We start from the raw sequence: 24,483 nt of genomic DNA on the forward strand, positions 1-24,483 counted from the left end.
ATCGCGAGGTTCAATTTGTTTTTTATCTATTTATTTAATCTACTAACTTAAGTTTCAAAATCCCATTGCACTGTTCATGGCCATCTTTTTTTTTTTTTTGTTCCTGTTTCTGTTGAATTGGGCCTAGGTCATTGTTAGGCCTTATTTAATAATCTCCTAGCCTATAATTGAAAGTCCTCATCTGCTCTTCTCCTACTGATCTAAAAATTGTCCTTTCTTACCTATTGCACGCCTCTCATCTGAGAGTTGGGTTTGGGGCCCCCCCTATGGGGCTCCGCGCCCCACCTCTTTTTTTTTAACCCATAAATGCCCTACGGAACTTAAACTTCCGTATTCTATAAAATAGAATACGGAAGTTAAAATTCCGTATTATAACTCTGACAGTCATCACCTTTTCCACCATTACTCCTCCCTCCACCAACCCCTCCACCATTACTCCTCCGTCACCAACCCCTCACCAGCCCCCTTAACCCCCTCAATGCCTCCAGACCACCCTCTCTCTCACCCTCTCCTACCTCACTTTCATCCTCACTTCCATTCTTCCTACCACCACCACCAACTCCTTCATTGGCAAGCTCTCCACCATTGGATGCAAAAAGATAGCATTTGAGGTAAGTGTTGTTAGTTGTTTGTTGTATGTTGTTAGTTTAAGTAGTTGAAGTTGTTAGATTAAGTAGTTAGATTAAGTAGATTAAGTAGTTAGAATGATGATTTTCTGAATTCTGAGATGTGTTAAAATACGGAATATAAAGTTTCGGAGTCTATACGAAAATTAATATACCGTATTCAATACGAATTATAAATTTCCGTATTAAATACGAATTATAAAGTTCCGTATGCAATATGGATAATAAAGTTCCGTATTCTCTTCCAGGGATGACAGAATCATTTTTATTTCATGAATCTCAATTGATTGAAGTTGGATTGAACAATGCTCAACCTGAAGAGGTGCCACCACCAGCATTTGTACCCCCGTGTATAAGTATAGATGTCTCGCATTTATTTACAACTGATCAGGTATTCTTTGAACAGATTTTTGCATTGTTTTGAAAGTGTAATATATCAATTCTTATTATGTCTTGATCACCCTTGTTTATGCCTTGTTTGTGTGTTGGGTATGCATCATTGAACAGATTTTCCCTACCCGTGATGATCTTATCAATTGGGTTCATGGAATTGCGATTGAAAATGGATATGTTGTGTTGATCACAAAGTCAGATAGCGGTGGGAATGGAAGCAGAAAAGCTTATGTCATGTTGGGGTGCGAGAAGCATGGTAAGTATGTTCCCTACAGAGACCCTGACCTTGTTGAACGGTATGTTGATCCTATATCAGTAAGCTGGTGCGTCCCATATGTTACACGTTTACACAGGTTCACATCAGAATTAGAAGCTTGGTTTGTTACTTTTGGTGTTCCTCTTAGTCACCAAAGCTATGTAGACATCACCACAGACTGACACCACACTTTGTGTAATATTCATTTGTAAACGCTCTGTAATATTAATCTGATGGGCCTTGCCCTTATGTTGTTCATTGCTGCTTTTAATAATAGTAATTTGATGGTCATTGGTATATTGATGGGCCTTATGTTACTTATCTTGCCTTTCATTATTCACGGTGTAGTTATACAGGTTATTTTTCATTATAAGAGTCTAAACATAATAGGTGGAAATAGAAAGCGTGGTTAATATAAAAAGAGTCCATACAATGTCGTCACATGTCATAATATAAAAGTACACAAAAAAATATATACAAATATACAGTCACTCGCCCCGACGCCTACCGCCACCCCTACCGCCACCCCTCCGACCTCTAGGTCCACGAGCTCTGCCTCCACGAGCGCCCTCTGCAGGTGCACCCTCTCCACGGGCTCTGCCTCCACGGGCTCTGCCTCCACGCGCTCTACCTCCACGACCTCTGCCTCCTGCAGCTCCAGCTCCTCGGACAGCAGCAAAGGCTACTCCCTGGGTACCGATGAATGCGCTGGATCTAATAAGATCCAGCGCCCTCTCAGTGAGGGATCGGGCATGCGTGCCAACTGCAAGAGCATCTGGCACCTCCAGTGACTCCTCCCATCAACTCAGCACATAGCGCTGCACACTCGTCCCTCTCCCCCCTCCCAGGCGTATAGAACCTCGACCCCATTGGGAGATGGAGAAGAGCCGACACGTCGTCCAGGGTGATGGTCATCTCCCCAAACGGCATGTGGAAGCTACTAGTCTCCTCATGCCATCGCTCCACAAGGGCCAAAATGAGGCCTGCATCTGTCTCCGAGTAGCTGCACCAGGGTAGCTGATGAAGACCCGTCTGCTCAATCAACTCTCGAACCCTCCTGTGACTGTCTGAATCACCATCACAAGCAAGGTTCCAAACCTTCCCCCCAGCTGTGGCCACCCTCAAGTGTCGACGGTCCACATACCGCTCGTCTGTGCGTAGGAGTGCATGCCACGTCCAGGGAGCCTTGTGATCAGCATAATGCGTGAGAAGCGACAGATCAACAGGCCCCCCCGGAAACGGCGGCAACCTCTGGATCAGGTCCTCCTCGCCACCCTGTGCCTCTGGCACGACATCAGCATCAACATCAGGAGGAGGAATACTATCCTCGTCATATGACCCCTCCTCGCCGGATGACTCCTCGTCGGATGACTCATCGCCGGATGACTCATCGCCGGATGACGACTCGCCTGATGACTCCTCGCCTGGTGACTCAGGGCGAGGTACCTCAACCATGGGAGACGGCGGAGTAGGAACTCGATCAGTAGGCTCAACTGGAGCTGGAGCTGAAGCCTCTACCATGGGCGACTGCATAGAATCAACTGGAGCTGGAGCTGAAGCCTCAACAGCGTGAGAGGTCGCAGCATGATCGCCGCGCCGGCTAGAAGCATGTAATCGCCCGTGTCTATCCTCTGTAGGCCCCGCATCCTCACTAGCTCGAGACCTCTTTCTGTTCTTCATTCTCACTATATATTCAGAGCAAACATTTTCTAAATAAATTCACTGAATAAATTATACTCGCTCAATTACTAAATTTCTCAATTAAATCTCTAAATAAAATCACTAAATAATTCACGATGTTTATAACTAAATTAAAAACATTTTATAAATTAACTAAGCTAATTAGATTAGGTTTTATAAATAAACTAAGCTAATTATATTAAGTTTTATAAAAACATTTTATAAATTAAGTTTATAACTCTAAACAGACACCAAATACGGAACATTAAGTTTCATATCCAATACGGAACATTAAGTTTCATATCCAATACGGAACATTAAGTTTCATATTGAATACGGAATATTATGTTCCGTATCGAACCAGAACTCCATTAACGACATTGCATGATTGGAACTCGCCCCAAAGACCAATTTATACAATTTCAGCCAACCTAACATCTACTTAAGCATAAATCGACTATCCTAGGGTTGAAAGATTCCATAATTTCAAGTTAAATGGTGATTTCAAGTTGAAATCCAAACTTACTTACCTCTAGGTTCAATGCAATGAATGGGGAGAATGGGGTTGATGATGGAGACGATGGTACCCTGTCCAGATGATGATTGAAGCAAGGAGAGCGTCGGTCTCGAAGATTGCAGAGCAAGGGTTGGGAATGGTTTGGAGCGCTGAAATGGGTTTTGAAAAAACCCCTGTCGATTACATAGTAATATAATACGGAACTTTATATTCCGTATTGAATACGAAATTTAATATTCCGTATTCTTGTAAAGGGGGTTTTTCCGTAATTTCTCCACTTTAAGTGGGGCGCGGAGCCCCATAGGGGGGGCCCCAAACCCAACTCCCCTCTCATCTGCTCTACTCCTATCATCTGAATCGTCCTTGCTGTTTCTCCTTGGGCTGGATTTTCGCTGGATGCTAGCCCTAGACTAGATAGTTCCTCAACCACTTGTCCTTCTCTAGCTATTTTCCTTGATTTTCGGCTTAAAGTTGCACGGTTCACTTCCGAGTAACATGAAGCTTTCACAACCAGCTGTTGTTTCTGCTTTCCAGGTTGTCTAGCCTATATCCTAGATATTCTTTACAGCCTGACTGATTTGATACACCTCCAATATTTCTTCTTTACAGTTTGTCCATATAAATTGAACCATTGGTTGTGAGGATGTTCATCGGTAGATTGTTCATCCAGTTCCCTCTATTTCTATTCTTTGTTCAGTCAACCCTACCAGTGAAGAGTTTGTGTTGTGTTCTGGAAAAGACATCTGGAGAATCAGGATTAAGGTAATTCGGATCTGGAAAATTTCCTAATTTGATTTGATGATATCTATATGTTTAGTATGTTTGGATTTACTTATTTGTTTCAAAGTAGCTTATAATCAAAATCATATTGAGAAAGTTTTTGTCAAAAATAAGTGTTTGCTATAATTATGTTGTTTACATTCTAAAGAAATAATCACAAAATAAACTTGATTTTCTATTAGATAGATAACATTAACAATTTAGAGACTAACACCGTGAAAGCTGGCAGCATTTTCCCGTGTTCGAGAATTTCCAGCCTAATCGATGGAACCACCAGCTATTTGTTCCATCGTTATAGATAGCTCCAGTACTCCCTCACTTGAATTTGGCCAGCTGTGTTGTGGTTGTTCATTGATGCCTGAACCCTAGAAGGGGAAGCTATGATCTATGGCTGTGAAGTGTTGTCCGGGATAGGATATATTTCCTTCCATTATCCACCTCTGCCAACAGGTGTGTACCAGTCTTTACATTTTGTGTACCTATTACCTATTCTGTCATCTAATTGAAGCTTGCTCATTTACAGCTGGTATGATTAGTTGGTTGATTTGACTTCCCAGCATTGCCAAACCTCCATTCGTTAGTATAAATGCAGCTAACAGGTAACATGATGTTCATATACTCCTGCTACCAAGTCGTGGTCTGTTTACATTGCTGAGTGGTAAATATACACTGCTGCTACCCTTTACAGTTTTTCTGATTTAATTCTTGCGAAATTTTGTTGTTATAAATTGAACTTATGGGTGCCTTGATGTTCATCTGTTGTTGTCCATTTAGTTCCTTCATATTCTGTTGCTTTGATCAGTTAATCTTCGTAATCTGAATGAGAGATATGAGTGGGAATGTGTATTGCATAAGGATTCTGTGACCTGGGAAAAATGCTTGTATAATCAATGCTTGAGGAGGTAAAAAAAAATGCATAGTCCGTTGTTTATTTGTAATTTCTTTCCTCTGAATTCTGCTATCACATTCAATTTATCTTTTACTACCTATTTTTTACATTTTCTGTCATCATCCGTTACTATATTAGTATTAAGTATTAACACAAGTGAATTTATCCTATTATTCAGTTGAGTATTGAAACTAACTCTTCTCTTTGTGGCTTCCATTTCTTCAGGGACTGTCTTAACTTGATACCTCACAAAAATTCTCATTCGCTAAGATGTGGCTTCTAGCAGCCCAATTTGAAATACGTCAACTGAATCTCAAGGATGCTCGTGTAATATTAGGAAATGATATTGGAAAGGCTCCTAAAGATAAGGTAATAACTTGAAGAAGCTACCATGATTCCGTTGAATGTATTTTCTTTCAAGAATTCAGCTGAGATTTTGGCTACTTGTGGTGAATACCACTATCTAACTAGTATTGTGATTAAACCAATAATCTGTTTCTTGAGTTGTCATACTGATTTATTGTGTAATGTTTACACAACTATTTCTCATTATATGTTTATGTTGAACATGTTTCAGTTAGTTCTCATCGGCAAACACTTATTAATGCTTCTCAATTGAGCATCAAAAACTACTGACATTGTGCTATTGTTATACTAAACATGTTGGTTTCGATTTAAAATGGAGGTTTTTGATGGGCAAGATAGTGTTGTCTTCTTGCTATTTGATCTTGAGGCATAGACCTCTTCTTGCTATTTGATCTTGAGGCATGTGAAGAGCTTCTGAACACTATTGAAGTAAGCTGACACACATATAGACCTCTAAGGACTGATATTATTTTGTTAGGATATTTGATATGAGTTAAGCCAATACATATGTTACGGTTCATTACTAACTATGGCCTCCTTATTTAATAGATTGAGAAGAAAGTCATTCCTAATGGTGATTACCCAGATGACATTGAAGAATGCCTAGCTGGCAAAGAAATGCTATTCAAAGTGTGCAACAATTCTGGAGTTAAGCATGATCGAGATGATTGCTTCCAAATTCTAAGGATATGTACTGACCTTGGTATCATTGCAATGTTCCATGAACATGATGTCTTAGTTACTCCCAAACAGGTTTTTATTTTTTCATTTCCCATTGTTCATCTAATCCAATTTATTATTCTATAATTTTACATGATATAGCTAGGATTTATTTCATTTTAGATGATTATAGAGGTTTCAATTTTATTCATTGAATATGAAAACTTTTACATTCATTTAACTACACTGATATATATTTCCACTTCAACTTCAGGCAAAGTTCTCTCCCCCCTTTAGTGAGCTGGACATAACTGAAGAGGATGGTGAGATTAGCCTTAATCTGACTGGTGATAAAAGTGCTTTAGCTGGTAGCAATGCAAAGGACAAAGGACCTCACCATTTGCGCATGAAATTGCTGATAGACTTTGAATCAGATGAAGAAGATGATGCTGGATTTGCTGGTAGGGATGATGGTACTTTTGCAAAGATCAGTCCTCTCTCTGATATGGCCTGTGATGCTAATGGGGAGGGTAATATGCCAGATGCCATTCAGTCTCAAACCGATGCTAGAGGCACTGTGAATTCTGCAGTAGAGACTGACATAACTTTCTGGTGTGGTTCATGAACCTAAACCACCTATGTTTGGAGTTGAATTGACTACCAAGAACAACAAAGGTCTGTTTGTAGTTAAGATTGAGGCAACTGCTGATGCTGGTGCAGTCGCTCATGAGGGAGCTAATTGCAACTCTGGTCTGAAATTTCTGTCATTGTTTGGAGAAGAAAGCATGGAGGCCCCCTTGACTAAGAATTCTACTAAGAAGAATCTGAAGATTGAAGTTTCCCGCGTTGAAGTTGAAGAAGTTCTGAACAAGATGGTTGATGATCCTCACATAATTGTCATATCAGATGATGAGGATGATGTTGGTGCTTGATGCATCTCTTAGCTTATTATCTACATGGAAGATGCTGGACGTTAGTTGTCCTCTCTTGCTATAAAAGATGAAGATTGTCTTCTAAGACAACTGCCACCAAGGGCTTTCTATTTTGCTACTATTATCATCTACTACTATTAGGTCTTTTTGATGGGTGAATTGGAACTTGTACACACTCCAATTTGATGTTGTGTACTTAGGAATATGTAGTTTGCATTGGATGTATCCTGAAAAATGTTGTTATGCAACCATATATATTAATTAAATAACTTCCATGTTTAGAAGTTTCTGTTCAGCTTCCAGTTTAAATCATCAGTCTCTCTACCTTTTATAAGTTATGCCATTGATTAAGCTATTGTTTATTCATGCTCATTTATAATAGTAATGAGTAATGACCATAGTAAATGCAAATTACTGTTCAAACCATTTATGCCATTCTTATATTATTATATTCTTATAATATATGTACATTACTTGCTACCAGTGTTCACCCACTGTAATCACACTATCTGTTGTCATCATATTTTGTTGTCCAAACCAGAAAAGGCTTCAATAGACATAAGTTAACCAAGAAGCACAATTCATGCACCATTCTCCATTTTACTATCAAAGGCTATATATTAGCCTTAGGCTATGTTTAGACATGATGAACAAAATGTTTATATGTATGGTAAGGATTTAAAATTGAGGTACCAATTCTGTATTCCTAACTTAATTGAATTGCAAAGTTCTTGATGTAGCTATTTGACCTTTGCATAGACAGACCCTTTCCCTGCAATAAGTACAGATCCATGTGTACTCGAAGAGAAAGGTGACAATTGTCTAAATTGGCTTAGTGTCTACATAGGGGTTCACTGTCATGTAGCTCGTGTTCAGCCATGACTCCACCTAAAGGGGTTCAAAAATCCGTAATTAGCTACATAGGTACAGTACCAACAATAGGTAAACTGTAATTGAGTCAAGTACAAATATATATAGATATTGCCTCCACATGTACTTGATCCACGAAACCTGCTGTTCAATTTCTGCATTTATTTATAGCATAACATTGTGCTATCTATTCATAATGACACCTATAACTCAATTGTACAATTATGTAATTCATTTCCAGCTCATTCCTACAATACCAAAAAAAACCTACATAATTTTATATCCCTACCTATCTATTAGCCCACATTGTGCTATTTCTTAAGGCCTAACAACTGATTTGTATATAAGTGTTGTGATGCCAACCATTTTTTTCCATTAACTCCCCACATAAAATCTGATCTGAATCCACTTCTCTTCACCATTCGTGGGTACCCTTTCTGAGATGTCTTCAAAATTGAGAGGTTTTTTTTTTTATTTCTTTTTCTTCCTTTGTGACTTCTCATAAAGTGCAGTGCCTTATTTAATTTGTTGAAGACAAGTAGAATATCTTTCATCTAGCACTTCAAGTTTCAAATTAAACTTGAGTATAAATCAATGTATATGTATGTGTCTAATAGATTTGTTGTTTCTTCTTATTTATACAGAGGTTACCAATCAACTAGACTGTTTATACGACCAGTTAGCCAACAAAAATCAGGTTACCTCCTATAGATTTAGATTTATCATTCAAGTTTTAATTTATAGCTATAATGACATAAATAAAATTTATAGGTTAATTTTTAAATTGTTTACTACATTTCAATGCCAGGAAAAACCACAAAGAGAGTTAGAAATAGAGGTTCATCGACAAATTCAAATGCACCACGGTCCCGCAGGAAAGTTGGTTACTACATTTCAATGCCAGGAAAGACACAAAGAGAGTTAGAACCAGAGGTTCATCAACAAATTCAAATGCACCACGGTCCCGCAGGAGAGTTGATTAGTGTAAGTATAATAATTATAGTTATAGACTTATAGTAATCACACCTATTTGCTGATTGAAATTATAAGCACCCAATTTTCTTCTGTAAAACCATGAGAGTTACCAGCTGAAATAGGATGAATTTGGTAAAAATATTTGATGGTTAAGGACTGAATTGCTAATTCGCCCAATATTAATTATGTTTGTTAAGGAATTACGTTTGTTAAGGAAATCATGATCAATATCTTTTTTTGAACTCAAATCATGATCATTATATTAAATCTTTGTAAATATGCAAAAAATGAGAATTGTTGCAATAAATAAGGACTATTAGATTTAATAGTTATGATATATACACACCTTTTCACTCTTTTTTCACCTTCATTTTTATCTATTTCTCTTTTCTCTATCAATCAAATCATCTATCACATCTTCACTTTCTCTCTCCTTTCTTCTTATCTCTCTCTTCCTCCACCTCTCCACACCTAAAAAATGAGGTGTTTTAAGATATAATTATTCTAGATTTAGATTTAATTATGAATAGTCATAATTTTTTTTTGAAAGATTAAATCATAGGACTTTTTTAAAAATTCACATGATATTTTAAAAGTGTCATGTTACTATTATATAATTTGATCATAATCATTCAGTATTAAATTTAATGAGCATGATTTATTACTGTTAAGAACATTTTTCTCCCCCCATATGCCACTTATATATATATATATAGGGAGCGTATCAAGTGAGAGGAGTGGTTTAATGTGAGAGATGAGAGTAAACAATAAGAACCGTTGGATTATAACTGATGGTTAAGATTTAATTCAATTTTCAATACTCCACTTATTCTAATTTCCTAACCCACGCGCATCTTCTTTTTCTCCCGTTCCCTTTCTTTTCTCGCCGCAGCTTCGCCATTGATGAATCATGAATCCATTCACCCACTAATCTTTCTCCATGTAACCATGTTCTTCCTCTTTTGCATCATCATTCTGGTTAAGGTTGTGAAAGTCATACCCCCAAATCCCCAATCTGTACCGTTTCAATTTCCATCCAGTCTCAAATTAACATAGAATCTTCCTTGATTTCTATGTATGTGCCATGTGAAATTGTGGATTACAGTGAAGAAAATTAGAATTGCAAAGAAATTAAAGTATGCTATATGAAGGCGGTGACAGTGAATACAACTCCTCCTTAAAATAAAATTAAAAAACCCAAATACGAACTGTGCGAGAGAGAGATACGCAGACAAACGAGGAAGATAAAAGAGTAAAGACGCGTGCGCGTGGGTATGTGGAAAGAGAGACATTTGAAGATTTTTGAACAGTGTAATCTGAACCGTTAATAATGATCCAACGGTTCTTATTGATGGCTCTCATCTCTCACATTAAACTGTTCCTCTCACTTGATATGCCCCCTATATATATATATATATATATATATATATATATATATATATATATATTTATACAACAATGATATATACACACCCTACCCAACTCATATGTCCCCCAACTCCTACCACTTGAGCCCCCTACCCAACTCATATGTCCCCAGCTCCTACCACTTGAGCTATCATATAAGGATATATATATATATATATATATATATATATATATATTAAGATGATTATCCACATTGATTTAGTGATAAAGAGAGCAATTAAAAAGTGTGCGATATCGAAAAATTAATTTAATGTTAAATAGTAGTATCAATCTGTAGATTGATAAATTTATTTTAACAAATTGTAAAATTATCCGTGTATCGCATGTCCGTGCATCGCACGGGAACAATCCTAGTTAAATGAGTATTGAATCTAAATATGTCATGTAAAAATTCTGTTATACCTTATTAGGGTCATGAAATATGTGTTATGTGAATGGAGTGTCCCATAGGACTCTAAGGAGACGTTTGTTTCAAGATTTGGAAAGAGATTCCCGGGAATATGAAGGTTGGGAATAAACATTTATGTGTTTGTTACAAGATCGAAAACTATGATTCATGGGTATCAATCATTCCCGGGAATAAAATAACTTCTACAATTCTCATGATTTCTTTCATATTGATTCCCATGAAAAATGTTGGGAATCTTACATTCTCATGGGAAAGATGAATGTAATTTCCCACTTCTCTCACAATTTATCATTATTACCTCTATTTTTAAGTTTTTTTTTTATTTTTAAATTAAGAAAATTTTAAAATGTTCTCAGAAATACAAAATACTTACCAAACACATTTATAAAGTTTACCCAGGAATAACATACCCGGTAATCATATTCCTGGGAATAACATTCCAGGGAATGTGATCTCAAACCTTGAAACAAACGCCCCCTAATGTTTTTCAGCATGTATTCATTAATTTATAATTGATTGACATTACTCATGAATCATGATTTTCTTTTTTGGTATAAACATATGGTACTGGTCACCTTTTAGATGCCCATCCAGATTCGGGATTGAATCATGATTTTGAATACTGAATTATTTTTCTTTTTTTTTTTTTTTTTTGTTGTGATTTTACTGGGTATGGAGATGGATGAAAAAGGTTAGATTCTCAATCACAATATATATTGAAAGTTTGTTTACTTTCCCTGATTTCAAGGATTTCCAACTTGAATTGCACTTTAGGCTCTTTTTCCTTTATTCTTTATTTTTTTAAGCTATTAATAAAGTGATGAAAGGAACATAGAAATTATTTTCCAATGTATAAAAAAAGGAAGATGGAAGACATTGCTCTTTTTCCTTTATGCTACTTATTACTTAATTTTGAGGCCAGGATTGTATCCTTTACAATATTAAATTTACCTTTTTACTTTTAGTGTACCAATGGCGATCAATTAATTTAATTTTTTTTATAAATCAATCAATTAAAATACTAATTGCAGTACTGAACGGGGATCGAACGGAATGGCAAATACGGCAAATTGCCAAATTCAAAGAATTTTCATCTGACTGACGGCAACAAAGAAAAAGGAAGAGAAGCGTAACGTGCAATGTTGGTAGGATGGAAAAAAAAAACAGACGCAAAAGAAGAGAAGCGTAACGCGCTTCGTTTGTTTGAATTTTGGAATTTGGAGCACAAAGTACAAACGACGTCGTTTTCTAGTTAATCATGGATTTTGTAGTTGCCTACTTGTCCTACGCTGAGGTGAGGCCCACTGGATGGGATCATACCATACCACTATACCAGAGCCGCGGAGGCTATCTACCATGATACCATCCTTGACTTTATTGGAATATACCCAGTCTTCTTCTAGTCTTAATGGTTAAGAATAGTAAATGGTATGGATATTCATTTTGTTTACTAATTTAGCAAGATATATTTCTTTGACCAAAAAAAAAAAAAGCAAGATATATTTCTAGCAATTGAAAAAAATTGTAGCTTACATCTTTTACCAAATCAAAACAAAATTTTATGTCATACGGCTGCTGATCTTTCATAAAAAATACACCAAAAATCCAAAGTAGACCTTTGATTATGAGATTCATGAATCATGATGTACATTTGACTTGATGTCAATTTTGCTTTTTGAGATGAATGTGTTGAAATCTTATTTTTTCAATTCATTTTAATAATAATAACAACAATAACCATAATAGGTTATGCGCTTTAGTTCATCTTTTATTTTTGCATATACAAACGTAATTTTATATTGTGATTACCACCGGGCACCGGCCATTCACGATCCAAATGGCACTAGGTAGTGGCTTTGCATATTCTCTTGGCACTACACATGCAACAATTTTTGCAGTATGCAGTATGCCTAGTACGTTAGGTTGAGATTTTAATTAGAAAGTATCAACCAAGTGGTGGAAATTAAGGGAGATTCAAGCTTCTAGTAAAACTAGGGGTTTAGTTTAATTTATGACCAGGCTTGGGTAGATGCTTTTAAAATTGGTTTGCTAGTAGACCATGATCAAATTTTTATTGGATCTTTGAAATCTAAAAATATTATATATATAAATGGTTAGGATTAATATAGTAAATAAAGGGAAAAAAATGTAAAACCACCGTAACCATTTTTCCCCAATAAACCCATAACCACACTGGTGTGGTTTTGACCCACGAAGGCAATAAAAAGCACAGAACTTGCCTCACGAATTGGGCCACGCTCCAACATCCTCCTCTATAGTTGCAAATACAATTATTGCTATCATCACTGTCGCATCTCAAAACGATTTAAATCCCACCAACAATAAAGACGGTGATGACAAACCTTTCTTTGACATAGCATTCAAGAAAGAAGAGGGAGAAAATTCTAAAGAAGCTCCTGAGAATCAGTGGCGGACCTACCACAGGGCTTGGTAGGTCCAATGTCCTGGCTCAAAGTAAAAAAAATGCAAATTTCTTTGGACTAGGTAGGTTTTTTGGCCCAAAAAAAATAGAAAAAAGGCAAATTTATAAGGAAATGCAAAGTTTAGAGACTTAATCATAAAATTTGCCTAGGCTTCCTAAAATTTCTAGTTCCGCCACTGCTGAGAATCCCAACGGAGATGGAGATGATTACCATGACGAAGTGGTGCAACTCCCAATCCTAGTAACGCACATCGTTAGTGTCCTGTTATGTCAAAAGATGGTAAAGAGTGGTAGGCGCATGCGTCGGAGGACCGACGCGTGAAGGAGGAGACAAAAAGGCTAAGCTTACTACGTGAAGCTATTGTTGTCGCAGGAGGTGGAACTCGAATGTTCTGTTACATATGAAAGTGTTCTTGAATTCATTGGTTTTCTCCACTGAAATTCCCACAGGCTTCAATGGCTGGAGGGTGAAGAGGTTTCTTTCCGAGGGATACAATCAAGATATCCATACTTGATGAGTGGTGACCTTTCGTGAATTAAGGGGAGGTTGGGCATTGCAATTGGTTTGGTTTATCTAAGAAAATATGGAGTCTAAAAAAACGAACTCTGACAGATGATTCGAGAGTCTAGTTAATGGAAAAAATAATTTTAATGGAGACAACGTGGGTAAGAGTTTTATTTTATTTTTAATTACTAAATGACATAGATTATTAATCCACATGTTCTCCTATGATTGGCTAACACCTAAGGTAGTCCAAATAAAAAATAGAAAAAAGAGCAAGTGATGGATATTCTGTAAAAATACTAGAGAATCCTCACATCCCAGACATTTACATACGATGATGATAAACCGAAAGTTACATAAAACCTTTATTCCATGCATCATAAAACACGCAATGATTTCAAGCAGGTTTTGAATAAAGCATATAAGTTTGTAGTTTAAACAGGACATTCCAGACATGTCCTTCTTCACCCAGACCATCCTCTCTGAGGACCCACAGAGCCATGCACATTTAACCTGTCAAGAACAGAGTTGAAATCTATAGGCTGTCCACTCTCCTCCATCCTCTGGATCACGCTTACCACATGTTCACCCCTGAATCCCATGCTCACCAACTTCTCAATCAAGTCACTGTAAGGATGGTTGCGAACAAATTGTGTCGGGTTAGGATTTCGAACCATGATATTATGACCTGCAGGGTTCTGAAGAGAAGCACTTGTTGGTGGATATCCAGATTGGGCAAAATGAGGAGGTTGGGATGGGTGATGTGCTCTTCCTCCCTCACCATCATACATCATGTATGCATTGCCAGGAGGAGAGAGTGAAGGGTGGTTCCCACTATTTCCATACATGTCACCTGGTTGTGCAGGGAAAGAACTCTTGATTTGCTGTGGTGGAGGTTGCTGTGGAACTGGTCTACCACCTCCTCCATATCCATATGGCGCAGAATCAGCGCGGCTGGACCCTGGTGGTGGAACCCCTGAATATGGCATCTGCATCGGCATGCTGTTTGGCATTGTTTCTGGGTTTGATGGATTTGTTGCTTGACTTGGCTGGTAAGGAGGATACACAGGTGACGAGGGGGGTCTTATTTGAGGTGATTGCATTGAGGGTGGTTGTGTAGGCTGCACCTGCTGAGGTAACTGCTGGGGCCATTGTTGTTGTTGTTGCTGCTGCTGCTGCTGTTGCTGTGGTTGCTGATACTGAGGATATTGCTGCACAGGTGGAGGCGGGCTTACCTGAGATGGTGCAGGTTGTGGAGCCACCCGGGACATATCTTGCATTTGGGGTGTTCGATATTGTTGATCAGGAGGTAAATACTGATTCTGGGGAAGCTGGGCCACGGTTTGAGTATTGCCAGGCAAAGGGGTGGATGGTATGTAATAGGCAGGTTGTTGAGGGGCCTGAGTCACATTTGGAGCAGGAGCTTGGGGCTGGGCTGCTGCAGGCTGAGGCTGAGGGGCAATTTGATTGGGCAGGGCAAGAGCTAACTGCTGGTTGGATGCATCAGATGCATTATCAGCTTTTTTAGAATCTGTAGTAGAAGGAGATTTGTCCTCATTGGACTGCGAATGGCTCGATGAAGATGATTCTTTCTGAGCGAGTTGAAGCTTGGCTAATTCTTTCTGAGTCTCAGCTAGCTCTTGCTTGTCTCTTAAAATTTGTACAGACCTGTGAACCTACATGAACAACACACCGAAAGATAAGGTTGGAAAGAATCAAGGAGAAACATCTTAATCTAGCAATAAAATATTATTATTTCAACAATCCTGCACAAAACCAGGTTTGCAATTGACAACCTTGATGAACAAATCATATTTAAAATTTGCCAATCACAATAAGATAAGAGCATTGTTGGGCTTGTATCAGAAAGACTGTTTTCTAATTGAGTAGGATCAGAAAAAAATTGTATTACATTAAGAGCCCATTTGGATACCCATTAGAACGTATGAAAACTAAAAATTACACATCCCAAGGCACTTTTTGTTGTTCATACTTTCTAACGGGTACCCTAACAAGCTCTAGCATTCTTCCCACATGAACAGGTAATTAAATTTTTTGAATGGCTTGGACATAAGAGAAGATGAACAATAGAAGCCCCAGTTGGAAGGAGTTGATTGATCCAATAAAAAAACTAGTGAAATCACTAAAATAAATTTGATCTACATACCCTCTCTGAAAAAATGGGTTTGACAAGTGAAAACACGAAGGCATCATTTGGTTTAGATAGCATACTCGGGTAAGGGTTTGATTGTTGCATGCACAGACATTTTCTGTAGGATTACATTTCACCATACATAATAAGAACAAGATACCCTATGATTCATCCGCCAAAGATAATTTTGTAAACAAAGCTAGGACTTAGGAGGCACAGGCATCACTTCGGCGATATTTCTGCATTCCAAGTATATCTTCAATACAGGTATTCATACGGTGCATATGTTCATGGGTTAGTACACACTATGTGGCTTCACGGTGTTTGAATTCATACTTCAATTACTGATCCTGATCCGCAGAGCAGACATGAGCTAGTTGTTTATCCTCACTGTTTGTTATGTGTACAGTTATGAGTGGGTCTAACTAATGAATACTTTGATCAAGGACAAGAGAAAAAAATTCTACAATCTTGTTACCATGTGCTCTATATTGTTGTACAGTGCATGATGAGAGGATGAATTCATTTATGATAAAATACGGATTTCACCTTACCTTGAGACAATATATTTTATTTTATCTTTTTTAGGGTTAAATGGAGGGGCTAAGCCCTGAAAAACAAAAGCTAAGCATGAGCTAAAATAGAGGAAGAGGACACAGCCTCGAAACTACCCTCGTGAAGCAACCTATGACACTCTCCTAAAGGGGAGGTAAGTACATGACCAAAAGGAAAACCATGCCCAACCTGGGCTAAATACCATGACTTTAGTATTTGATTATGAGATTCAATGTCAACTAATAATTATGAATATCACTTTGAGGGTTTCATGTTAGTATCTCTTTTTTGCCAATAATCAGTAAAGATTATTATTACTTTCTTGTGAGTTTTAGGTGCATTGGAGAGTAAGAGAAGATAAACATGGAGGAAGGCGAGAAGAAACTTCTAATAATAACAGCAAAAGACAACAGGCCTTGTGACAAATATCGTCCCCCAATCAAGAAGGTTTATGAAAGGAGGAACAAGAAGGCTGTTATGTGAACCTTTCTTCTGTTATGTCAGTTGGGAAATAAGTGACTAGTGGAGTTAGTTAGAATTCACCTTGTTGAGTTAGTTAGAACTCACATATAAATAAAGGGGAAAGGGTTGTTAGGAAGTTAGGATATCAGTTAATTAGTTGGAGAGGACTGGACTCTCAAAATCCAGAGGGGGTGTTAGGGTTTCTCTCTTCCACCATTGTTGTACCTTGAAGCTCTGGTTCTCAGTTCTGAGAATCCAGACTCTGTTACTGAATAAAACTACTTTCTCTGTTTCTGGTTCCATCACCTTGTCATAATAAGACTAAACTAGTTTTTTGGTTCTATAAAGAGACACTTGAAATCAATTGGTTCGCCAAAAATTCAAGTGACATTAAAATAGTCCTCTTTCCATGTTGTGTGACATCAATATTGGATTAATTTGATGTTAATCTTTGAAGGGCTAATTTGATGTCATGTCACAAATCAATGGAGGGCCAAATTGGCATCAAGTGTATTTGTTAACAAGCCAAAATGGTAGTGTAGTCTAAAAACAGCCATCTCTATAATACACCCTCCATTCTCACGTTTTTAGAAAACTTATGCTATTCCGCTTCCATGCCTATACTTGTATGAGGACACACCTACTGTATTTGTGCAACCTACAACTATAGCAATTTATCAAAAACATTAAAATGAATGAAACAAGATAGTACTATAACTTGAATGCTAGCATACTATAACAGATATTATCAATTAAAGTTGCAACTTACTTCTTGAAGGTGCTTTTCAAGAGATTTCAGCTTTGAATCTTGCTCCCCGTGGTCACGATTCAATTCAGATTTCATTTCTCCAATAGATTTGTCAAGATTGTAGCAATATAATTCCAACTGTGAAAGCCTCGAACTAATCCCCTCCAGAAACCGCATGAGGTTGTCCGTATATTTTTTCATACTCTTCTCTACAGTTGCAATCACATCTTGGCTTAAAGAATCTTCAGGTGGATTATAGGAAGTAGCAGGAAACACAGATGTCCTAGACAACCTTGATTTGTGAAAATCCTGCCAAAATGTTTGTGGAGTTGAGATTCAAAAATTTACTAGCAAGGTGAAGAAGTACATGTGGCTCACAATCATTACAAGTATAAACATGCACATACGACGAAACAATAAGTTTGATAAATGATTATTAAAATTAAGAATAAATCAAGCATAACGATTCTATGCAAAAAGAAAACCTAATTAGCCACAATAAACATTATAACTCAATGGACTAATGTCGGCTATTGCCTTTTTTCTCAAGAAAAACAAGAAATGACCGTTAATCCTCACTAAAGCAGCAAACCTGCTTTAAACAGCAAGGATAATTATGTTATCACCAGTCTCCTTCCTCCTAAGCTCTAATGGGCATACTCTAATTTTCACCAGTACCTTGCTTGATAGGATAGAATTTTGAGGAGTTAAATTTTTACTTGCATGCATCCTCATGCATCCAAATTCCAAGTAAAAGTACAATAGTAAATGATTAAATTTTCTAGATATGCATTAGATCATTGAATAATCATGTACCAAACATACAATCCCCCATAATCATCAATTACCCATCAAGGACTCAAGGTACATCAGTAGTCAAATTAAACATAACATAGTATCTGATACCTCAACATTTATACGTGGTACATGCTTTAACTAGCATACTGTGGAGAAATAACTGCATTTGTCACACTTCACAACTTCCAGATAGAGCTTTTGTTAGCCCAAAAGTATTAGAGCGAACAAGATGGGCCTTCTGATGCAGTGGCAGGTCGAAAGATGAGTAAGGGTTGACGGTGTAGGAGAGGAGGAAGAAAAAGGGAGTTCCATATTTGGGGGGAATTTAGTTGTTTGCCATGTGATAAGTTTTGGTAAATGGGTGTTTTTAGGAATGTGGAACATAGGTGTAGCAGAGGGAGCTGTTATTTTTTCATGTTTTGAGAATAGGAACTGAGAAGACACTATTTGTGAGGTCCTGGGTACTTCACTATCCTGGCAGAGGTGTTTTGTTGATTATCAATACTAGAGGCTTGTTTTTCTTTTCTCCTCTTATTCTCTGTTTTAGTTTCTGACACAACAGCTTTTGAAAATGAAAAAGGTTAATTTCTTCACACTAAGCTGTAACCAGTAACCACACATACACGAGTCACGACAAATTTCCTAATTAACTCAGTTGTTGACTTTGAACCAGGTTGACTTCATTCATATTGCATATAAGCGCTTTCAAATTGAGGGGAAAAAACTCAAGCAGACTATAAATATAGAAAATCCAACATTTCCATACTCAGGATAGAGATGCATAATATAATAGCACGTTTATTTGTTTTTCCTATTGATAACAGCTCATGGATTCAAGCATGACACAGCAGAATCCAAATCTCCCAAAGCAATTCCAAAAGAATAAGACCTTGGCCATCATTCCATCAACATACGACAAATAAGGTAGGCCACTGATCAGAAAGACCACCAATTCTAAAACCCCATGCTTTGACCACCAATTCTAAAACCCCATGCGAAAACATCTTTATACTCATCCCCCCAAAACGTTTATTAGATTTAGATAGTAAACAATGAGTAAACTCCCAAGATCATCTCTAACAAATTTACCAGCGTGACAGATTAGACTCTGAGAATACAAAATCTCCCACTCTAGTCCTTAAAATTCTCAAACAGCAATATTAGTTCCTAAACATCAGATAAATTAGTATTCGAGACTCTTAAGGACTAGAGTGGGATTTTGCATTCTGATTTACAAATATATCTGTCTTCGAAAATTTTAAGTGTTATATTATTTATACAACAAAACACTTTCTACAATAGACCTTTTTATCCTAACCATTCTTGATCAATCAATCATCTTATCTTATCACACACCTGTATTTACTCTTCTTATCTATCTCTCTTTGTTGCAGACGCAATTGTACAAATACAGTTTTTCATCCAAAGTCCCCCCCCCCCCAAACTTCTACTTCAACAAGTCCCAACAACATAATCAGCAACCCAAACAAACAGCACATTGAAACAGCATGATAATCAAAAGGAGCTTACACAAACCAAAACTTGATGAATTACAAACAAAACGACGATCGGCGACAAAGGGGATTACAAGAAACACCAAAAACAACACATATACCCTTCATCGTCAATATTAAAAAAAGTAAATTTTCTAAACCCTAACCACTTCTCCTTCCATTGAAAGAGACCCAAGTTACGAAATCGCACTCGAAGGCTAAAAAACCTAGAGTCAACGGCGAAAACGACGAAGAGATCAAATGGGTATATATACCTTAGTTGAATTGGCGGGATCGGCGTGATTGCCATTGGAATTGGAATCCCTGTTGGGGAAGTCATCGTAGGAGCAAAGAATATCATCGGAAGCGAAATCGAAGCCTTTGGAGGCTGAGTTACCGCGACCAGAGGATCCAGACGCCATGGGTGGAGCTTGACTGGAAGGTATGACGATGAGGGTTTGAAGAGAGAGAAAATGTGTGTGTAGAGAGAGAGAGTGTGAGAGAGAGAGAGGTATGAATGATTATTGATTAAGTAACTTGGCTTTTCTGCAAAACTAAGTTTCGTATTTAACAAACTACAAATAATAGTACAATATTTTTATTTATTATGTAATTGTTTATATTATTATATCCTTAATGGGAAACGTTTTAAAAAATTGAGGAGTTTGTTGGGTCCGGTGATGAGGATAAGGATGACCATGCCTTATTTTTATTTTTTTGTTTACACTACTTGTAATGCACCTAGAATGATAGTGGAAGTGATGGTCTTGAGCTCTACTTGTGGGTTGTGCAAGCTTAATACTGACGAAGCCTATAGCCTTTTGCTTCAGAGGATGGGTATGGGAGGTCTGGTCCGCGGAGCTACTGGAGATTGGATTTCGGGTTTTATGGCCGGTAGTGATGGCAAGGATTCCCTCGAGGCAAAATTCTTGGCTCTATAAAGTGGGTTCTATTTTATGTGGGAGGTAAGTATTAGGGATGTCATTTGTGAGTTGGGCTGCTTAGATATTGTGGGATGTGTTAAGGGATGATGGATTTCAATTTCATGAGCTTGCTCACGATTTCTGGGAGGTTCGACAGCTATTGCGACATGATTGGCGAGTTCAACTACTGCATGTTCCTAGGAGTGCAAATGATGCAGCAAACTGTCTTATCGGTTTGAGAGCAGATGATCAGTGTCTTCTTATGCGCTTGGAATCACTTTACAATATTAATGAAATATTTAAATTTAAAGAAAAAAAACCACCCTCGTGTATGTAATATGAGAGGGCTAATGGGATTTTGAAGTATTAACTTAATGAGAGACATTCATAAAGATAAAAGTAGGTGGACTTACAACCTTAAGATAAAAGTCACTAATTCGAATGTTTGATTCAATATATATTAAAAAACTAATAAAAAATCCAATTGCACTGTAAAATTAAGGTTTTATCATCAAATAACATCATGGTCTAGTCTACACGTTTCCGTTTAAAAAAAATGAAAGGCACATCTTAACCAGACTGTTGTCAACAGAATTTTAAAAAAGAAACAAAGAAAGGCCCATATTAACCAAAAACGGTTGTCAACAGATTTTTTTTAAAAAAAGAAAGGCCCAAGCTGTATTAAATAATAATTACCCAGCTCTAGTCTAATTGGGCCACACATGCATGACCTACAAACAACAGAATTAAAAAAGTAATTAAAAAATGAAATGGGTGACTCGTCGTCCAACAAAAAACTAACCGAGTCATTGAGTCAACCATAAAACCGGTCGAGTCAAACCGATTTCCACTGAGCTGCTTGCATATTGATATGTTCAAAGGCTCAGACCGGTCAGGTGACCGAGTCTCAGTCGGATCGGGCTGTCCAAGCTGTATTTTAAAACTATTGATCTAGCCTGTCCTAGAAGCAAATTAAGCTCCTCGTGTAGAGCTGAGATGAACGATCCTATGCCCAAACGGTTGGACGGATAAGAGGTCACCTCAAAATGGACCATCTCAATAGATAAGTGAACATAGCGTATGTTTATAGAAAGTGTAAGTATTGTATATGCGCAAAGTTAGCATTTATTTATAATCACTAGTTAGTGATATCTAGAGATTGTTATATAGAAATGAATTTATATAAGCTATAATAATTTGATTTTGAGAATATGTGGTATTATAGTTAAAAGATATTTATATTTATATATATTCTTGCAAATTATAATTGTATCGCTCCTTTAATTTGCTGCACATGGCATATTATATAACATTACATATTACATATACCAAGGGGAACGCATGAAGAGCCATTGGAGCTTTTCCATTCTGAAAATACGCTTCATTTCCCCCACAATTCCTGCGATGCCAACCTCTTCCCTCTCTCTCCTTCATCTCTCCAAAACTATAAATAAAAAAAAAGAAGCTCCCCTGAAACCAGAAAGAAATTTTGAAAACAAAGAAAAAGGGGTGAGAGTGAAAGAGAAAATGGGTTCAAATGCATTCTTCTCTTTCATTCTTTCTGTTTTCCTCCTAGCCACATTGGCCTCTGCTTCCACCTTCATTTCAAGTACATGTTTTTCATTCGAGTTTCACCAATTTTTCAATCATGAAACGTGTCACGATTAATGATGTGTAGATATTCATATTTATTGAAATTGATTTATAGCATCTTTGAGAATCAACTTTGACATGGAGAAGCTAATTACAAAAGTTTCTCCCATAATTTATTTTGGTTTTAGAACCAGTTAGTTGTTGAAGAATTTTTAAACATGCACTTAAATAATATGGTTGAATTTGTTTTGGCACAGATGACATATTTCAGTCTGAGACATCCAGGGGACGTACCCTCCTACAAGCTGATCAGAAACGTACGTAATATTTTGTTCTTCCTTCCTCTCTTTTATTTAACTTTGTAGTTTATACAGTTAACCTAAAATTAGTGGTGTTTCTATATCTTAATTTTGTACTAATGACAACCAAACCATTCCTCTTTTTGTCATTCTTTTTTCCATTTCAAAAAACCTTTTATTTATTATTTTTGTGCTTCTTGTACATTTTTATATGTATGGGTGAATAGTGGTGTCCAATTAGAAGGATTGACTATGTAACAAGTACTTGTGAAATTTTTTTAAATTAAATCTTGTCCTGGGCACGCAAGCTAGATTTTCTAAGAGTGAAAATAAAAATTCAATCATCTGGAAAGTCAATTGCTAGAAAGGATATTCGCAAATTTTTGAACAATTTTCTGAACAGCTAGTAAGACACTTGTTAAAGACCAAAAAATGCTAGAAAAAGCTTTATTAACTACACTCTTGTTTGAGTTGTTTCAAATGATTGAGCTAATCAGAAAAATCTTGTGTTCCCCAAATTGTGCAGCCTGTTCAGTTATGTTTGAGTACGAGAACTACTCAGTCCTAACAAGCCAATGCAAGGGACCAAATTACCCAGCTAGAGTATGCTGTGAGGCATTCAAGCAATTTGCTTGCCCCTATACAGAAGTGATCAATGATCTAAGCACTGATTGTGCTGCATCTATGTTTGATTGGATATATATCTATGGCAAATACCCCGCTGGCTTGTTTTATAAGAACTGCAAAGAAGGGAAGGAAGGTCTTGATTGCAGAAGTGTACAACCACACCACGGTCATCATCGCCTAGGCGGTCATCATCGTCGCGGAGGTCATCATGGCTAAGATCCAAATTTAACAATAAAGAGCTTTAAGTGTACGAGGATCTCTTATACTGCGAATGATTGGTTTTAGGCCGCTAGCTCTTTTTTCTTTGTTTTAAACTTGTGTGTTTTTGGAATGACTACAAGTCTTGTCACTCTTTGAGTGTTAGACTTGATTTTGATCTAAAACTATATGTAAACTCATGCTATGCATGTGCAAAAAATGTGTTATGAGGATGCAAGTTCCAGACAAGTCCCATATACAATATTTAAGCAAGTTCATTGAGGTTTCTTGCAATTTTTTGAACGGGTTAAAAATCTTATTCTTTTAACAAAGGCATTCTCCTAGTTAGACAAGAGATTTGTTTTAGATACTAATATTTGGCCATTAATTCAATAACAATTTTCATCATGCACATAGATTTGATGATCAAATACGATATCTCAAGCTTAACGAACTAGAGCCACTTTTATAGCAGCGGATCTTGAAGAAAATGTTTGAAGGAGCCAAAAAGAGTCTAAGGCTTAAATATGATTTAGATCTATAATATAGAAAATATATAAATGATTTTATCCCTATATTTTTTTGTTTGGTTTTGTTCCTGAAATTATAAAAAAAAAACCATAATTTAATGCTTTTGGTTTTGGTGGAAAGGATCTAAACTAAACAACAAGAAAAAATAGGCACTAAGTTATATATGATGATTTCAAAAAAAATTAAGAAATAAATTATAGTGATTTCTAAAAATTAGGGATCCAAACAAAAAAAAAGTAATATATAGGGACCAAAACAAAATATTTTCTATATCATAGGTACCCAAAAAATTAAGTCAAAATTTAATTACTATGGTTTGTCTCAATATTTTAATGAAAATTAGAAGTTAAAAGGTTCAATGGGCATTTTAAATTT

General features: G+C 36.9%; 5 protein-coding genes across 10 annotated transcripts; 4 read left to right on the top strand and 1 right to left on the bottom strand.

The window, feature by feature from the left end:
* Positions 1-251: 251 nt before the first annotated feature.
* Positions 252-1,783, top strand: LOC130746900 (uncharacterized). The gene is made up of 3 exons (XM_057599683.1): positions 252-611; positions 875-1,017; positions 1,134-1,783. The coding sequence occupies exons 2-3, from the start codon at positions 877-879 to the stop codon at positions 1,455-1,457; spliced, it is 465 nt and encodes a 154-aa protein (XP_057455666.1). The 5' UTR covers positions 252-611; positions 875-876; the 3' UTR covers positions 1,458-1,783.
* Positions 1,784-3,842: 2,059 nt separating this feature from the next.
* On the top strand, positions 3,843-7,394 carry LOC130746899 (uncharacterized). Of its 6 annotated transcripts, none has more exons than XM_057599680.1 (7): positions 3,867-4,234; positions 4,482-4,702; positions 4,776-4,910; positions 5,027-5,154; positions 5,367-5,510; positions 6,057-6,260; positions 6,442-7,394. In XM_057599680.1, exons 5-7 carry the CDS (start codon positions 5,412-5,414, stop codon positions 6,790-6,792), a joined length of 654 nt encoding a protein of 217 aa, XP_057455663.1. In that variant the 5' UTR covers positions 3,867-4,234; positions 4,482-4,702; positions 4,776-4,910; positions 5,027-5,154; positions 5,367-5,411; the 3' UTR covers positions 6,793-7,394. The 6 variants fall into 6 exon arrangements, 5 of the variants coding, with proteins under 5 accessions (XP_057455663.1, XP_057455661.1, XP_057455664.1 ...); XM_057599678.1 differs by having other exon boundaries at positions 5,055-5,154; XM_057599681.1 differs by having other exon boundaries at positions 4,776-4,851.
* On the top strand, positions 6,806-7,394 carry LOC130746901 (uncharacterized). Its single transcript, XM_057599684.1, has one exon. It carries the CDS (start codon positions 6,806-6,808, stop codon positions 7,097-7,099), a length of 294 nt encoding a protein of 97 aa, XP_057455667.1. The 3' UTR covers positions 7,100-7,394.
* A 6,596-nt stretch (positions 7,395-13,990) lies between these two features.
* Positions 13,991-20,477, bottom strand: LOC130746902 (uncharacterized). Its single transcript, XM_057599685.1, has 3 exons — positions 20,213-20,477; positions 17,668-17,955; positions 13,991-15,405 (listed from the first exon to the last, which is right to left on the bottom strand). Exons 1-3 carry the CDS (start codon positions 20,357-20,359, stop codon positions 14,194-14,196), a joined length of 1,647 nt encoding a protein of 548 aa, XP_057455668.1. The 5' UTR covers positions 20,360-20,477; the 3' UTR covers positions 13,991-14,193.
* Positions 20,478-22,310: 1,833 nt separating this feature from the next.
* On the top strand, positions 22,311-23,859 carry LOC130742919 (GPI-anchored protein LLG3-like). Its single transcript, XM_057595023.1, has 3 exons — positions 22,311-22,469; positions 22,711-22,770; positions 23,279-23,859. The coding sequence occupies exons 1-3, from the start codon at positions 22,388-22,390 to the stop codon at positions 23,593-23,595; spliced, it is 459 nt and encodes a 152-aa protein (XP_057451006.1). The 5' UTR covers positions 22,311-22,387; the 3' UTR covers positions 23,596-23,859.
* Positions 23,860-24,483: the final 624 nt, after the last annotated feature.

This window comes from Lotus japonicus, chromosome 3, assembly GCF_012489685.1.
Source record: "Lotus japonicus ecotype B-129 chromosome 3, LjGifu_v1.2".
Lineage (NCBI taxonomy): Eukaryota > Viridiplantae > Streptophyta > Magnoliopsida > Fabales > Fabaceae > Lotus > Lotus japonicus.